Genomic DNA, 18,737 nt, shown 5'->3' on the forward strand with positions numbered 1-18,737 from the left:
CGGCAATATAGCGAGAGTCTGTATGTTGAAAGTATACAGGGCGTCTCACAACTAGCGTAGGTCCATGGGACAGCCGATTCTGAACAAGATTTTCCTTTGCGAAAATGGAATTCGAAGCTTCGTTTTTGAGTTATTAAGGAAAAACACCGGACCAATCAAAGCACGACGCGTGCGCAGACTCCAGTGCGCAGCTTCAAGCCTAGTGGCGCATCGCGCTCTGATTGGTCCGGTGTTTTTCCTTAATAACTCAAAAACGAAGCTTCGTACTGCATTTTCGCAAAGGGAAATTTTGTTCAGAATCAGCTGCCCCATGGACCTACAGTAGTTGTGACCTTGTACTACTACTACCTTTTAGATAGTGGTTCCATTATTTTTCAAAATGTAATTATTATATCCTAATACAAACTTGAAAAGTACTAATTTAAATAATCGAATACAAATGAGAGGTTTAGGTCCATTCCCCTAAATCCCATAATTTCCCCCAAGACCCCAAATGTACAATCAATTCCCAGAATCCGTGCATTCATTATTATTCGAGTCGCGCTGTCTCCTCCGGCAGAGAAAAGCTTGAAGAATTAGGGATAATAAGAAGGTAACGGTTTCAGTAAATTGGATAGTAATTAAAGGAATCTCCCAACACCGGTTCACGGACGAATTACAGCAGTTTGTCAGATTCGGTCTCTCCCGAAGGATGATCCTGGTAAATCGAAGTTTCTATCTCACGAATTCGAATGACGAATGGCGGTCTTTCGTTGCTCTCAGAAAGTGGATATCTATTCCCTCTTGTCTTATCGTTCTGTCGTTCCTGCCAGCTTCCTGTCCTCGGCGAGCCTTACGAGTTACTTTTTTGTATACTCCATTTCGTGAATTGCGTACTTTCGACAAATTGATGCATACGTATCGTTCTGCTTCTGCATTTGCAAAATTGCTCCATCTACGGGTGCTAGATGCCTCCCGTCAAGCTCTATCTTTACCCCAGTCGTTTCTGCTACGCTATCTACATTTCTTTTCGACGTGTTCTAACTTTTGTAATAATATAATACACCTGTAACTTCAATTTTATAACTGTAACTTCCATTTCCCAGCTGTAAGTTCAATTTTTCATCTATAAGTTCAGTAAATTTATCTTTTGGTGAAACGTCAAGATGGAGAGCTATACGTGTTACTTGCTTCACTATTTATTTTTGTATTTCACATTAAATGAAGTTTAAAGCACCACAGAGCCGAATGGTAAATGGAATAAGAGATGAAAAACTGAGTCAAACGAATCTTATCTTGAAAAGACTTTTCCACGCCGTCGAGCGGAGAAGATAAGCCTGATCATCTTCCTTCGCGAGAAAGTTTCAGCGACACTGGAAAGATAAAATTCATAATTGCTTTAATTTCATCGTCCACCGCTGTCGTCGCGATAATCGTGCCTCAACGAATCGAATTTTTCAACGAGCCGCATCGATTGTATCACTGGACTTATCTTCTACTTCCCTTCTTTACTGCGCGTTCTTCTCTGTCCCGCGATAACTGTTCGCCAACGCTATTTTCTTTGCGCGGAAGCTTTAGGGATACGTTACCGACACTGTTTGAAGCTCATAAAATTTTAATAGTGAAAGTTTGATACGATTTTTTGTTATAAATCATTTCTATCGCTATGAATATCATTTGCTGTCGGAAATGAAAATTTCATTAATATCGTAGGAAATATTTTTATATTTTCATTTCGTAAAAATATTATTAACATGGTTTAATGTATTTATTAAACTAATTCATAGTTTATAATGAATTTGTTAGTATCCATGTCTAAAATACTTAGTGACAGATATAAGCAGCCATGTTTAAAAATGAATGCTTCAAATAAAAAATGTAGGAGAAGCATTTATCGACGAAAGATGATACCCGCAAATGGCCTGGTTGACTAATCAGTCAGCTTGTTGTTAGCACTGAATCATCAACAAAGCACGGAGCAGTTCAAAAGCAATCCCACTTTCAGTATAGTCGGTTCAGAAACAGTTAATCAGTCACAGAAGCAATCAAGCTTCTACTCACTTCCATATTTCAGTCAGTTATTAGTTAGTCAGTTGGTGCGAGAGCAATCAAGGTTATATTTCATTCCACATATCCATGTAGAATTCGTGATCGGTGTTACTATCTGTTTCATGCACGCTGTCCATAAATACCGGGACAGCTGTAACTTTTATTGGTTACTCGTTTTTGGTCTACTGAAATTTTACCTTATACTGGACATTAAGGTTAACTATAAATTTAAGTAAAGACAATTATGTCAGTTTTAGACTGTATTTATATAAATGCCTCACAAGAAGTCACCTCGATAATATAAAAAATTTGTGAACTCTGTTAAACTCGGACATTTTATTCTTGCACATTTGAACGAACAGTGTCTCAGGAATGCACGTACTTGCATTTCAGGTGGCTTCACCTACTATTTAACCTAGGAGTGCAGGTGGTCGTGGGACTTCCCCTGGAAATGGTTCACGGAAGTCTGAGGATCGCGGCGGTATATATGGCCGGAGTTCTTGCCGGTAAGTAATCATACATTACAAATTAACCCTTATTTATGAGACTCTCTGAGTTGAACATATTTTTTATTATTTATTTGAGCACATTTTCGTTTATTTACTTCACCTGATGTCCATTTTCTCACATTACTATCTTCATAAAATGTTGATGAAATAGAAAGCGTATAATGGGACATGTAATGGTCACGTGAGACTGTCACGTGAGTCAGACTGACGCGACTGCCCTCTGGCGGGTAGAGCGCGAACTATAAACGAATGAGAGAATCGAGTAGCGAATCTAGAGTACTTGTAGTCATAGGCATAATTAAAAAATCACATTATTTTCAATGCAATTATGTAACAAGCGCGTTAATATATGCTTATATAGTAAACAGGAAGGACGTTAATACAAGTAAAAGTAATCGGGGCCGGTGATAACAATGAAAGAAAATAAGCCAGTAAATTGATCGATAAAACAAAAAAGGGGGCAGTAAAGCAGAATAAAGGGGAATAAAGGGAAAGAACGAGAGTCGTTCGTTGTCAACGAAATACGATTAAGCAAAAGCTTCCGGTCCAAGTACATTTACCGTACAACGTTTGCAGCGAGCCTCGTCGATACTTGCACGCGTGATTATGCACCGGCATGTAATGCAATAATGCACGAATGCTCGCAACAATATTCGTGAATTTAAATCACTCGGTGATTCTCACCCGCATAAATGCCCGGCAGCGCAGCTGCAGCTGCCACGCCACGACTCTATTTCTTCTCTGTAACACAATTTGTCCCTCTTTCCATTTACCGTGTTTCGGGATTTTCCAACATGGAACGTGTTTTTGCTTTTCCCTCCTGTCGCCCCTTCGATCGTGGCCCCTCTGCGAGTTCACCTTCGGCTACTTCCCTTTCCATTATTTTCATTTGCGTCCCGTGCCACCGAGAAACGGGAGTACGCGAGTTTTCTTGTATACGTGTATGCACGCGCGAACGCGCGTATACCGGCATGCACCGAACCGACACTGCACGACCCGGCGCACATTCGTGTAAACCTAATTGTCATTTGCATAAATTCGATTAGACTCAGATCCCGGGTTATTAGCAGTCATGAAAGTAAACCGTTGCAAAACAGGGACGCATGAATAATAAACCCAAGATTCGGGAGAAAATTTCGAAGATACGGAGAAGGAGATTTGAAATGACAGTGTCGATATGTGGATGAAATGTAACAATTACCTCAATACGTGAAAATAGTTACACATTAACGGTTGGTTGCTCTTTACAGAAATGCAATATAACGCGAGGGTCGTACTTTTCGTTCCAACCACTCTTATCTTACTGCCTTGATCGTATGTAATCTTGACAGAGTTCTTATGACGTGCAAACGACTTCTGTACCCTCTTACGTCAAGGGGCTCTATAACCACTTGATATATGGCATGAACTTGTTACTAAACTAAAAATTTAAAGAGGTATACAGGCGAACGGAGGTGAAAAGGAACAAAAACGGAAGCTTGAAGGCAAATAAGGGCACTGAAGGGTTTCGACAGACGGCCATATAGCATCAGTCTCTCGTCGTGCATGCAAAATGCATCACGCATACGGGAACGTTACGCGACGACATGCAGATATCGTTGTATAATTGTCTGTGTCACGCAATCGGCATGGCGCCGGTGATTCTGCGACACGAAACCTCATCGACGCACATTAGAAACGCGGTACCGTTGATGGAACGAATGAAATTACGTGGAAATTTAACCTCTTTATCTGAAAATTATTCTTAGACCTGCGTACTTTTCCGAGAATTCTTTTTCAATTACTTGATAAACGTTAAAGTGGATCACGTTCGTTTCTATGCGTGGTGGAGGGCTATTTATTGTGAGAAATGTAGACTCTTTTATTGACTATGCAATATGTGTCGAGGACGTTATAGAAGAATGTGTAGAGATGCGCGAATGGTATGGGAAATTGTAGTGTAATTACTTTGGTGATATAACGAGAGTGGTATAATTTGGCGATATAACAAGAGTAGCATAATTTGATAATATAACGAGAATGATATAATTTGGCGATATAACAAGAGTAGTATAATTTGACGATATAACAAGAGTGGTACAATTTGGCGATATAACAAGAGTGGTACAATTTGACGATATAATAAGAGTGGTACAATTTGACGATATAACGAGAGTAGTATAATTTAACGATACAACAAGAGTGGTACAGTTTGGCGATATAACAAGAGTGGTACAATTTGACGATATAACAAGAGTGATATAATTTGGCGATGTAACAAGAGATTTGAAACTCCGTAAATTTGAAATTTATAAATGTGTAAGAATCTCTTTCGACCATGAAAAATCCCTAAATCTGAAAACTTGATGTAGTAATATCGTAAAGTCTGGTATGTCTCGAATCTCGACTATTTTCATCCATGGGAACGCGATCATCGATTTTCCATCGCATTTCACCTATTTGTTCATCAAAAAGCGTAAAATTGAAAATTTCAAGAACATCGTAAAGGTACACGGGAAACCGGAGAAGAAAATCCAACGTATCATATAGACTTTATTTTCTTTCTCTTCGCAACCACTATTTTCCATCCTTATTTCTGCTTCCCTTTCTTCATCCTGTATGTTTGCTTAAGAAAAAAAACGAAAACTGATCGTAACTCGTGTTTCTATTCCCATGTCAATACTCCTTTTTATCAGAAAAAACGAAATTGAACATTTTTTCAGAAATATGATATTTGTTTAAAAATAACGAGTTACATTTTTGATAATTTTGTCAAATTGTAAAATTATAGATAAATTTTATCTACATAAATAATTTTATTATACTTGTATGTGTGTGCTTTTTGCGAACACAATTCGAATTTCCCGCCAAAAGCTGCATTTAAGATTAAACGCTAATCTATCGAACAATACAATTGATTGGGTTTTTCAGCTTAATTACAGCTATTTTCTCGTGCAATTTTCCTTCGAACTTAAAATATCGTCCTCCGGTTGCTAGTTCCGGGGTTTCCCATTCCATTACTTCCGCGTCCCTCTTTACGAATGCATCGACGTGTCTGCACTCGCCTTCTAAATGCGTGCTCTATTTTCTCGTCCCAAGCAATACGAGACGCATCGCCTGTCTTTGCAACTCCCTTTCCACTTTATTCCCCCTTTCTTCCCCCGATGCCCGTTTCCTTATCCGATTTGCAACCCGACAGCACGATTTTGTGCCCACTTTCCGATATAACCAGATCTACCGATGGAGGCACTCACGAAAAATTTAAAACGTTCTCGCACACTTACTTGGGACTTCCATTTTTATTGCAAATCAGAGGTTCTCAATTAATCTATAAATACTAGTCAATATTTATAATTGCAATATAATAGAATACGATACAGTATGCAATATAACGGGAGTACATTCAATTTTGCCGAAATTCACAATGAAGCAAAATAACCAAAAAAGTTTTGACACAAAATATCGAGAATTTAGGACCAGCTAATTTCTAACAAAGAACTGAAATGCAATATAATAATATACAATACAATATGCAATATAACGAGAGTACATCAAATTTCACCCAAATTCACAATAAAGAAAAATAACCAAAAAAGTTTTACCACGAAATATCGAGAATTTAGGACCAGCTAATTTCTAACAAAGAACTGAAATGCAATATAATAATATACAATACAATATGCAATATAACGAGAGTACATCAAATTTCACCCAAATTCACAATAAAGGAAAGTAACCAAAAAAGTTTTACCACGAAATATCGAGAATTTAGGACCAGTTGATTTCTAACAAAAAACTGAAATGGTTCATTCACTAATTTTCATTATTGCAGTAATAAAATCTTTTCTAACAATGCATATGGTCCCCATAGAACGATGCAAGCGCCTGCACTTTTCGTAGCTCTTTTTGCTATTGGTTGCGCCGTTCGTACTTGATTCGCTGCACCTGTTGCACACGTTCCAGTTTCAGGATTATGATTGCGAGAAAAATGAAAAGCACGACGGGAAATATAAAAGTCGATGCCTTGATAATAATACTTGGGGAAATATAGAAATAAAAGGAGCTCGGTTATTGAGTTTCTTATAAGTGAAATTTCATTTTTAATCATTTTTAATTCCCTTTTAAAATTGCTTCTTTTTTACAGAAGTTGCAGATCAGAATATTTAATTATACTTTTTTAAATTATAGTTATTAATCATTATTATGATAAATAAATAATGAAGTACAAAAGGGATCCTTTTCCTGGTTAGATTAGGTAGGCTAGATAGGTTAAGTAGGTTAGGTAGGTTAGATATGTTAGGTAGGTTAGATAGGTTAGATGGGTTAGGTAGGTTACTTAGGTTAGATGGGTCAGGTAGGTTACTTAGGTTAGGTTGGTTACTTAGGTTAGGTTGGTTACTTAGGTTAGGTTGGTTACTTAGGTTAGGTTGGTTACTTAGGTTAGGTTGGTTACTGAGATCATCAGTGGCGCCACCTTTCGGAGAAGTGTACCAACCCTATTCCCTACCTTCTGCCTATAAATCTAATTAAGTATTCTTCCACAAATGTCTATATTTGTTAAGTACAAAATTTAATCTCCGCGAGATAAGTAGTTTTTGCAAACGCAGATTAACATTTCGCGAGCGAACGTTCCAACAAACATAGAATGTAGTTGGACAAATTCCAACTGCCTAATCTCACGAGACCCAACTATCCTTCCTGTTACGGAAACTTAATTTTAATGGAGTTATTTGAATTCGGATGATAACGTGTCGCAAATTGGAATCGGCCATTTAGCGCTTCATTATTTGCCACTTTATCATTGTTATCGATAATAACTATCTGATTAGTAGTAATTGCTGTTGGAATTTTCATTCGGTCATTAAGACACATTAATTCTACTTTGGTACAACTTCAAGTGCACTCTAAATTCAGCAGATTATCGAGCTAGAATAGCAGGTTTTCAAAATCGGCAATATAACGAGAGCTCATTACCAAGCTCCATATAACATATAAAAAATATTTTTAGTTTCACTTCTAATTTTAATTTTTTGTTATGATTTATTTGCAAAATAAGTTTTATTATGTAATGTAAAAATTGTAGTGTTTAAATATGAAAAATATCCATAGGAATAAATTGCTTGTCTGGATTCCGATAGCAATAAACGCCGCGAAACATTTTATACCGAATAATGCAAATTTTTAATTCTTATCGGAGACGAAATTATGGTAACTGACGTTTAAAACGCGTACGTTTATGCATTGCGACTGAAGAATGAAATGTGAAGTATTAAAACACATTTTATCCTTTGAGTAGCAATTTAAATGTTACTACCCAAAGAGATGGAAGGGCAGAGAGTGCTTTTGATCGCGACTGCTTTTTATCGCAACAGCTTCAGATAAATTTTAACAAAGTTATGAAGCCTCGAAGTTACAAAGCTGTGTACCTTTTTTATGAACTTGTTATTTCCATTTGCGTTTTTCATTTTAATGTAACAAGTAGTTTAATATTCGAAGAGAAAATTTGTTAAACAACATTGGATCATTAATTTGTTATTAGGGTAATTTTATCGTGTTTATCGGCGATATTAATTTCGTTAATGCAGATGGTAGCCGGCTTAGTGCCAAAGCTATTATTTCCTTGCTTCTGCAGAAACACATATCCGATTTCCACCCGGAGGAAATTCTATGGAGGTGCTTGCTAATTACCACTACGTGTAATACCAATCTTGAATAACCGTGATTCTGGTTACTAGAATTAACGGCTTGATGAACACAGTTATTATTTAAATAACTACTTGTCAAGTTTAAATGCATAGGCTATATTAACAAAATAATTACACTTTCAAAAATAATTTACTGTCTAAAAGGTAGTAGTAGTACATACAGGTCTCACAACCAGTATACAGGGTGTTCTTAATTTTATATATAATTATAATTTTAGGGAGTGGTAGCTGAGCTGATTCTGAACCACTTTTTCCTTTACCAAAATGCTGGTTAAAGCTTAGTTTTTGAATTATTAAGAAAAAACCAGAGCGCGAGGATTACGCACGCTCAGCCACTAGGCTGGAAGGTGCGCACTAGCGTCTGCGCACGTCTCTGCGCACTCGCGTCAGCGCACTACCGTCTGCGCACTAGCGTCTGCGCATGCGTCGCGCTCTGATTGGTCCAGTGTTTTTCCTTAATAACTCAAAAACGAAGATTCAAATCCAATTTTCGCAAAGGGAAATCTTATTCAGAATCAGCTGCCCAATGGACCTACATTGGTTGAGAGACGGCCTGTATAAGTTAATGGTAGTATATGGCAGTACATGGTATGGTAGTAAATATCGTTTTCTTTAATTATATTTGCAGGTTCTCTGGGTACTTCAGTGTTCGATACTGACGTCTACCTAGTTGGCGCCAGTGGCGGCGTTTACGCACTTCTCGCAGCCCATCTAGCTAATGTCCTGCTCAATTACAACAACATGGAGTTCGGCATAGTTCGATTAATCGGCATCTTTGTTATCGGTAAGACATTCAACAATTTTACACAAACTAGCTTACACAATGATTCTTTATTTTGAAGATTAACTAACATTTTGACAGAAGCTTACTTTATAACTTAAATACTTTATACTACTTTATAACTTACTTGATAACTTAAAGTAAGACATGTAGTGTCTTCTTGAATCTGTGACACAGAGTAAACCAGAGTCAGTGTCACCTCTTGTTATATTTACTCTTTGTTCCTGATTTAAACACTGTGTTAAAACTAGTGTTAAGCCAATGTTAAACTAGTGTTGAAACCAGTGTTACACTAGTGTTAAACTACTATTAAACTAGTATTAAACTAGTATTAAACATAAAATGATTATGAAATATAAAATAAGTATGAAATTTAAAATTTTCAGCAAGCGCCGACGTGGGTTTCGCAATCTACGACCGCTACGCCGCCGAGCAGATGGGTCCTCCAGTTTCGTACGTGGCACACCTGACCGGTGCGTTGGCAGGCCTGACGATCGGGCTTCTGGTGTTGAAGAACTTCGAGCAGCGTCTGCACGAGCAGCTTCTCTGGTGGGTGGCCCTCGGCGTGTACGCAGCGTGCACCATCTTCGCGATCATGTACAATCTGATGCATCCGGACTACCCATGACGCGAGGTCAGCTTCGCGTACGGTCAACCGCGAAACACGTAACGCGAAGCTGGATAACAACGAGCCAAAACTGCAGCTGCAAGAATACGCAAAGTCAGTTGATGAAGAGAGCTGGCGAGATTCGCCTCCGAGCGAACTTGAATATAAACCAAATGGAGAGAAATAGCGAGGTATTTTTAACGAGTGTTAATTGTGCTCCGGTATCTCGTTGACTGAAGGATAATTGGTTTTTCTCGGAGATCCACACGTAACGCGAATCAGATTAATACAAATAAGAGATAAGGAATATTTGATGGAGACAATCCGATTACAGAAGAAAGTAGACGGAAATGTTCCTAGGATAAGCTGTACCCAATCGAAGGGATACAAAAGAGAAAGAATCCGCCAGAGGAAATTAGATCGCCTTCGATAGCAAAATGGCGAGAGGTCTGTTCGCGTTGCGTGTCCCCTTTATTTTTTCATAGCGTCGAAAAATCGATCCCTTTTACGAGCGCTATTTTTCCCAGTGAAAAAACCAAAGAATCAAAATACCTCGGGGAATCCGTATTCGGGACCCAGTTCAAAGTAAAAAGTCATTGGAGGGGCGAGGACATTTATCGGCAGCCCCTGGGCACGAACAAACCAAAGAATCCTACCGAACGTGTCCACCTTTTGTCCTTTTCAATTCGACTTTCCAAAGGACCGGAATAGCCGGAGAAATTCAGGGAAACAAAGTGTCCAGACATCCAGGAAGAAACCACGGGAGAGAAGATCGTTTTTTGGTCAATCACTCGGAGGAAATGGCCGCCTTTGGAAGATCGTTTCGGGGAAATAGCGGTGTAAAGAATTAATAATTTCTTTAAGTACCGAGCTACGTCTACGAAGTAACAAAGGACTGTTATTTATGTATCGTTCAGCTGTGTTCAATGGCCTCAGTGAATATTGTAAAGTACAATTCATTTAAAATACCTTGTGTTTCAACTTATGGCTCTCAGTATTTCTTAACAATATTAACTATGTAGGACTATGATTATGTACATGCTACATTTGCAGTTAATTTTCTTTAACAATATTCTAGTAATTTTCTCTGTACAAAAGTTTTTAAGAGAACCTTAACGTGTAGTCAATTTTTGTTAAAACGTATCAATATGGCGTCCAAATGTACAGTAATTTGTTTGACGGTAGCCTTTGCTTATCGTAAACGTAGCTTGATACAAAGACTGGTATTAGTCCACGAAACTCGCAAGGGATCGATGAAAGTGAGGAACAATCTCTAAAGAAACGATCGGCGATTATTGAAAGCGAAATAAGACGAAGCAACGTCTAATACTCACGCGAGCTGCCTTCGTTAATCCGGGACGTGATCATCATTATTGCTCGAAATACCGGAAAAAGTGGATCGCGCCATTTTCAAGTATGGCGGACCAAGTTTTGGAGGGAATTTGTGGACCTCTGGCGGCGAAATTGGGAAACTGCGAACAAAGATGGATAATCTTGTCTTTTTATAGATGTTCATGTGGAGAGAGATTATTATAGGTTTATTTAGATGTATACAGAAATTAATAACTTTTAGGATTTTAAGTTATAAATATATAAACTGAAAGTTATAAACTGGAGAACTTAACACTTGAAAATTATAAAGTTTGTAAACTGAAGAACTTAAAACTTGAACATTGTAAAATTTCTAAATTGAAGAACTTAAAAGTTGAAAATTAAAAAAGTTTGTAAACTGAAGAACTCAAAACTTGAAAATTAAAAAAGTTTGTAAACTGAAAAACTTAAAACTTGAAAATTAAAAAAGTTTGTAAACTGAAGAACTCAAAACTTGAAAATTAAAAAAGTTTGTAAACTGAAGAACTTAAAACTTGAACATTGTAAAATTTCTAAATTGAAGAACTTAAAACTTGAAAATTAAAAGAGTTTGTAAACTGAAGAACTTAAAACTTGAAAATAGTAAAATTTGGAACCTGAAGAACTTAAAGCTTGAAAACTATAAAATTTGAAACCTAAAGAACTTAAAACTTGAAAACTGTAAAATTTGCAACCTGAAGAACTTAAAGCTTGAAAACTATAAAATTAGAAACCTGAAGAACTTAAAACTTGAAAACTGTAAAATTTGCAACCTGAAGAACTTAAAGCTTGAAAACTATAAAATTTGAAACCTAAAGAACTTAAAACTTGAAGATAGTAAAATTTGGAACCTGAAGAACTTAAAGCTTGAAAATCACAAAATTTGAAAACTGTAAAATCTGAAACCCTAATAACTCAAAGCTCGAAAGTCATAAAATATGAAAACCGAAGAGCTTAAATTTTGAAAATACCGTCATTGTTCGCAGTATCCCAGTTCCGTCGCCAAAGCCCCAAGTCCCGGTCCGCAAAAGCGATCGAAACCTGTATACCTACTGTAAATAATTCTGTACATAGTCTAGACGTTGGACGTCTGTACCGCGTCCATCGTCGCTTGTGTGTGTGTGTGCGCGCGCGAAGAAACTAATTAGCGTGCTGGACCGAACGTGGTCGCACGATCTAGTCCGATTATCGTGAGATTGTATGATTGCTCGTCGAAACAGAGAAACAAAGAATATTTTGAATCCGGTGTCCTGCGGACTAGCACGGCATCCCTTTTTCTAAGATCCTATTAACAGGAAGCGAATGGGCAGTGCAGGTTTGCTACGAGCCTTCATTTTGTTCTCGATCTGTCTTCGTTCGTCACTTTCGTATTCGCATCGTTTCCCGCTCGAATTGGAAGACTTTTTTATATTCGAGTCGCTGCAGAGGATTCTGGGGATTTTGTTTTTGGTCATTGTTACGTGTTGCCTGTTCTGAATGTATGATAGTATTTATTGATATTTTTTTGTTTAAGGGATTTGCTCTTCTTTCTTGCGAGTTCTTGGGGAAGGTTTTCGATCGGGTGTCTCGATTTGTTACTGTTTTGGTAACGAGGTTAGTATGTTAGTGTGTGGATTCTTTGTACAAAGTTGGTGAGTGGAAATTTATGATCTTAGGTTAGGATCTGTGGTGGGCAACTAGTGAGCTAGGGGGCGCAGAGCATTTTTCTGAATTTCTAAATTTTTAAGTTCTCGAAGACTCAATCTCCAAAATTCAATAGTTCAATACTATAAAATATTACAACCAAAAATAATTCAATCCTATTAAAATGTTACCTTCTACATCTTCTGCAAGTCCAATGCACACAGTTGCCCTAACCTCTTCGCCCATAATCACCATACCATCATTTCTTTCGATTTCATCGACGAAAAATTCACGAGACAACTCAAAGCAAATTCGCTTTATCCCTTCCTTTTTATCGTGCGTTAATCCTGCAGAATACTCGAGAAATATTTTCTTATATCGCGTTCGGACTTTGCGAAAGAAGAGCAGAAAGAAATTAGGAGATTCGTACCAAAAAGCCAACGGCGATAAGGCGAACGAGTTCATACCGAGAGTGATTAACGATGCTAGTCAATTAGTAGCGGCAGATGGCAGCAAAACATTGCCAAAAAATAGTTTTTTTCTTCTAAGCTTCTGAGAAGTCGGATTTTCAAAAGTGGTGATTCGGTCGTTTAACATTCTTTTCATTTCGATCTTCCAACTTTTCTACAAAGACTGTTTAATTGAAATGAAGTATAATTTACAAACTCATTGCCACGTTAGCGCACATCGTGAAAGCGGCAATATAGAGAGACTGTATATTCAAAGTATACAGGATGACTCTAAACTAGCGTAGATCCATTGGGCAGCTGATTCTGAATAAGATTTCCCTTTGCGAAAATTGGATTTGAAGCTCCGCTTTTGAGTTATTAAGGAAAAACACCGGACCAATCAGAGCGCGACTGCGCAGACTCCAGTGCGCAGCTTCGAGCCTAGCGGCTGCGCGCGCATCGCGCTCTGATTGGTCCGGTGTTTTTCCTTAATAATTCGAAAACGAAGCTTCAAATCGCATTTCTGCAAAGGGAAAATTTGTTCAGAATCAGCTCCCCCATGGACCTACACTAATTGTGAGACCCCTTCTATATGTATTGAATACAGTGTTCTAAAATTTAGTATAGTAACATGGTAGAGTTAACTAAAATATGAAACTGCCAATTGTTTATAAGTTCGTAAAAGGAATAAGGCCGAATCACCAGATCTGAAAACCTCATGGGAAGTGATTTCGAAAGGTGGCCGCGCAAATGGCGTCAGTCCTCAACCGGTGATCGTTTATTTATTTAAAGGCACGCATGTTTCTGTTGCGAAGGTGCACAGAGTAGGAAAGTTAACATAATTGAAACGAGAAGTTACGATTATTTGTTACACGATTCGCGTCTGTCGAAGAAGCTTAAGTGTCGTTCACAATATACAGGGTGTACATTCAAGCAAAATGAACGTCCAACGTTGAAAATGTGCAGCGACATTTTTTAGCACGCTTCGTTTTGGAGTAAATCGATGTTGAATATTAGTCGACGATTTTCAGCATCCACTAAAAAATGTCGTTCCATATTTTCGCTACAGCTTTTCGCATAAATTCACACGCCATTTTGTTTGAATTACCAAAATGGAAACACGAGTGTATATTCGATTCTTGTCACATAAGTATATATAGATATATTTTCTTTTTTCGTCTCTTATTTATTTATTTATTTATTTATTCATTCAAACGGCGCTCGACGAAAGAAAATGGCGGCTTCAGATTTCGTTTGATTTTCGACACTTGAGCGGCTTCGAATATGCGCTCGACATTCGGCGCTTAAATACAGTGAAACTAGCGTTAATTTCTTTAATTCCTATTATCTAGTGGGCATTGTTCGGTTCGAATTTTGTTTCTAGTCGACCCGTTCGATATTGTGATCCTCCGGAATATCGTGTTTTTCATTTGTTGCTGTATTGACATAAAGCAGCACTGGCGGGAAAATTCAAATTCGTATAAAAATAAATTTCCATTATACACAAATTTAATTTGTCACTGAAGTATAAACTAAATACACAAAATTATTATTAATTATTTTAATTTAAATTTGTCAAAAATACACAGGAGTATAACAAAGGATTCAATTGCATATTCAGTAAAAATATTTTGCTATTTTACTATAAAAATTTCTCTACGTACAAAAACCAGAATTAAAATTAATTTTGTGGCAAATTAAATTATGGAACTTCATACAAAATATAAATATTTGTTCTCTTTCATTTTACTATAAAAATCTATCTTCACGTATTTTGAATTTTACCGCCACTAGTTCAGATCAACATGGCGGACGTATTCCCGCTATTAAACTGGGGATCACTAGGTTCGATGTGCCTCTGCAGCGCCATCGCGGAACCATACAGCGAACAATTAGTTCTTTGAATGTTATTTTTAAATTGATTTGACTCGACGTTTCAGCGATTAAAAACAATTGTACCTTTCGAGAACAACGTCCACTTCCTGTACCGCTATTTTAAGGAAATTTTAAGAGTACGCCTCGAAGGCGTGGAGTCATGTCAGACTCGTGACTTTAGAATCATCTCAGTCGATGGAAACCTTGCGTTAAATACTCAAACTATAATTCGTAAACATTCTATAATGACGCAAATAGCATTTTCAGAAAGGTTCAATTTTTTTTTATAAGTTTCACAGTGAATATCATTTGAAATTCTTTAAAATTCTGCAAACTTTATTTTGGAAAATCTGAGGTGGTAAATATTTGTAATTGAAAGAATTTGTATATTAAAAAATGATAAATTTGCATCCATCACAACAGTAAAATTATGAACGCAGGGTTCATCGAATTTTTTTTAGTTTAATGCACCAATTAAATAATGATTTGTTTTCTACTTAGGCCAGGGCAGGTTCCTCGCGAGTTTAAACCAATAAGCGGTCAGGATTTTTAACCGCGCTTAAAAATGTCAAATCCTTCGAAAGACAAACCTTCGTTTTCTGTTCAGCTAAATTACATCACATTTATATCTTCGATTAATAAATAACAGTTTAGAGTATTCGACGAATAGTTTTTCTTACTATTTATTTATTTATAACGTTTATATGTACGGTCAGTCAGTTTATAAGCCAAAGAGGCGGAGCTAGTAAAAGCAAAGAAGATACGTAAAGTTTCGTTTCGAGCGATTAATATCGTTGCTACTTGTCACGTAATAAATTATCGACTTGTTCATTTAGACGATTATTGTCGAGCGTCTTCGAATTCGTTTGTTCATTGATCATTTGAGGTGTGCGTTCTGTGCTGAGATGCGTAGAATCTGTCGGGATGAAAAACGAGAAACTTTTTGTAAATTGTGTAAGAGGTAGCAAAAGTTGTAAAAGAACGCGAGAAATGTGCGAAAATAAAATTTTTGTGAAGAATTCAGTCTAATATTTTACCATTAACCTTCCTTCCTTATAATATTAAAATTAAAATTATTTTGTTAAATTAATTTATATTAAATTGTTTATAAATCTACACTCTATATTCATTAAAGAAGCATTGGAGTTTCTAATAAATAAATATAATAGGAAGAAAGAATTAAAATAACATATATATGAGCCTTGTGCTCTATTAAGGACAATTGTTTATTTAAAAAAAATGGTAAAAAATAATTTCCGGTACCGGGAATCGAACCCGAGCCTCCTGGGTGAAAGCCAGGTATCCTAGCCACTAGACCATACCGGATCGCTTGAAAGTATTTTCTCTTTCCGCAGTGACACTGTACATCACATCTAAAATATAACTATAAAATGCATTAAAACATTTATATTGACTTAAATATTATGTCTAATAAACATTGTATGTATTATTTTGATAAATTATTGAGCGAGCAAGCCAAAGGCGAGCGAAGCTCTTATACTTGACTTTGCAACTTCTTTGTCCACGTTTTTCTTTTGCACCACTCAACCAATTCTCGTCAAATTTTGCATGCACATGCGCATGTACATCCAGATGGACATAGAAAAAAAAAATTTTAATCGGGCTTGGCACGAACGAATAATCACCGAAAAAACTAATCCTAACATGTAAGGGTCCGAACACGCATATAAGGAAAATAAAAAAATGAATATTTCGGCACTTTGACGACGTAGTATGGTTCCTGAGGCATTTAGAAACAAATTTCTATTAGGGTTTGATGCGTTTTGATGCCTAATAAAGCCAGAAAATGAATTTTTGTCGAATTTGGTCCAAAACGGTACAGGTGGCGCCATCTAGCGGCGAGCGGCGGAACTACGAAACACTAAAATCTCGATTTTCTCGAAAACTAGGGACTTTTCCGAAATTCTGAGATATACAAATTGTTCCTTATCGCCTACAGAATCGAACGAATGTAATTATAGCCCGCTAGGACAATTATTAAGTAAAATAGAAAAATAGCCCATTTCATGGACTAAAAAATTGGCGTCCATCTAGCGGCGAAAGTTGGAACTACAAAAATAGAAAATCTCGATTTTCTCGAAGACTAGGGACTTTTCCGAAATTCTGAGAGATACAAATTGTTCCTTGTCGCCTACCGAATCGAACGAATGTAATTATAGCCTGCTAGGACAATTATTAAGGAAAATAGAAAAATAGCCCATTTCATGGACTAAAAAATTGGCGTCCATCTAGCGGCGAAAGTTGGAACTACGAAAATATAAAAATGCTATTTTCTCGAAAATTAGCGAACTTTGAGGACTTCCGAGACTCAGAAAGTGTTACGTGGTCGCATTAGAAGCAAAATAAAGCAATAAAAGTTTCCTGAAAGCTTTAGTAAAGAAAATAAAAAAAAGGGCATTTTATGGACAAAACTAGTGGCGCCATCTAGCGGCGAATTTTTTTGTCCATGAAATGGGCTATTTATCTATTTTCCTTAATAATTGTCCTAGCAGGCTATAATTACATTCGTTAGATTTCGTAGGCGACAAGGAACAATTTGTATATCTCAGAATTTCGGAAAAGTCCCTAGTCTTCGAGAAAATCGAGATTTTCTATTTTTGTAGTTCCAACTTTCGCCGCTAGATGGACGCCAATTTTTTAGTCCATGAAATGGGCTATTTTTTTATTTTCCTTAATAATTGTCCTAGCGGGCTATAATTACATTCGTTCGATTCTGTAGGCGATAAGGAACAATTTGTATATCTCAGAAATTCGGAAAAGTCCCTAGTTTTCGAGAAAATCGAGATTTTCTATTTTCGTAGTTCCAACTTTCGCCGCTAGATGGACCCCAATTTTTTAGTCCATGAAATGGGCTATTTTTCTATTTTCCTTAATAATTGTCCTAGCGGGCTATAATTACATTCGTTCGATTCCGTAGGCGACAAGGAACAATTTGTATATCTCAGAATTTCGGAAAAGTCCCTAGTCTTCGAGAAAATCGAGATTTTCTATTTTTGTAGTTCCGCCGCTCGCCGCTAGATGGCGCCACCTGTACCGTTTTGGACCGAATTCGACAAAAATTCATTTTCTGGCTTTATTAGGCATCAAAACGCATCAAACCCTAATAGAAATTTGTTTCTAAATGCCTCAAGAACCATACTACGTCGTCAAAGTGCCGAAATATTGCACTTTGCATGTGCAATAGAATTGATATAGGCGGCTCATGTACGTATCGCAATGCTGACACAAAGTAATTAATTACTCATTACTCGAACATTATTTATGAACTTTCATGATCAAATCATGTAAATAATGCATTGCTGACCACCATTACCATATAGTTTCGTCGGTAACCTTAGCATTGACAACATCTGCTGCTGGCAATTTAAAATACCGCGTCATTTTGTACCTATGCTTTACCATTTGACTGCTGGATGGCGACAGTGGTAATATTATAGTGCTTCTAAATTTGAATCTTGAGAAACTAAGGCTTTCTTAATTTATAAATTAAATCAGTGATGGTCAAGATAGTAAATATGAATTTTAAATAAAACAATTACTCGTATTCTGTTTCGTAATTATAAAAATCTAATCCGTGAGTTGCTAGTTGTTTATAAAGTCTAATAGTTGGCGGGCTTGGCTTTGAAGGTTGGATGCAATTGCGGTGGACGTGAGAGAAAGGTCACTACGTATTTATGTTTGAGGTTAGAATTTATTATTTTTTAAAATTAAGAATTTACTGTAAGAACTTTAAACGAATTTTGTTTTATTTTTCATTTATTGTCATTTTTTTAAGGCAACTGTTAATTGATAGATAATATAATTGTTAAT

At 36.8% G+C, this 18,737-nt stretch overlaps 2 protein-coding genes and 1 non-coding gene across 10 annotated transcripts in view; 2 read left to right on the plus strand and 1 right to left on the minus strand.

Moving 5' to 3' along the window:
- Nucleotides 1-15,925, plus strand: part of stet (stem cell tumor) — a 319,583-nt gene extending 303,658 nt beyond the window's left edge. The window contains exons 8-10 of the mRNA XM_012289938.2: nt 2,422-2,534; nt 8,850-9,005; nt 9,389-15,925. Of these exons, the coding sequence (XP_012145328.2) occupies nt 2,422-2,534; nt 8,850-9,005; nt 9,389-9,630 (511 nt within the window). The 3' untranslated portion in view covers nt 9,631-15,925. The remainder of the gene's footprint in view (nt 1-2,421; nt 2,535-8,849; nt 9,006-9,388) is intronic.
- Nucleotides 15,926-16,160: 235 nt separating this feature from the next.
- On the minus strand, nt 16,161-16,232 carry TRNAE-UUC (transfer RNA glutamic acid (anticodon UUC)). Its single transcript has one exon. It is a non-coding gene; the product is annotated as a tRNA-Glu (tRNA).
- Nucleotides 16,233-18,409: 2,177 nt separating this feature from the next.
- LOC100875458 (trace amine-associated receptor 1) overlaps nt 18,410-18,737 on the plus strand; it is a 43,964-nt gene continuing 43,636 nt past the window's right edge. For 4 of the 8 annotated variants that reach the window (XM_012289951.2, XM_012289952.2, XM_012289953.2 and 1 more), the window contains exon 1: nt 18,412-18,610. The gene's annotated coding sequence lies outside the window, so the exon portion shown is untranslated. Of the gene's footprint in view, nt 18,611-18,737 lie in introns of all 8 variants that reach the window. The other 4 variants (XM_012289954.2, XM_076541605.1, XM_012289955.2 and 1 more) reach the window with 2 other exon arrangements.

The sequence above is a fragment of the Megachile rotundata genome, chromosome 16 (genome assembly GCF_050947335.1).
Source record: "Megachile rotundata isolate GNS110a chromosome 16, iyMegRotu1, whole genome shotgun sequence".
Classification (NCBI taxonomy): domain Eukaryota; kingdom Metazoa; phylum Arthropoda; class Insecta; order Hymenoptera; family Megachilidae; genus Megachile; species Megachile rotundata.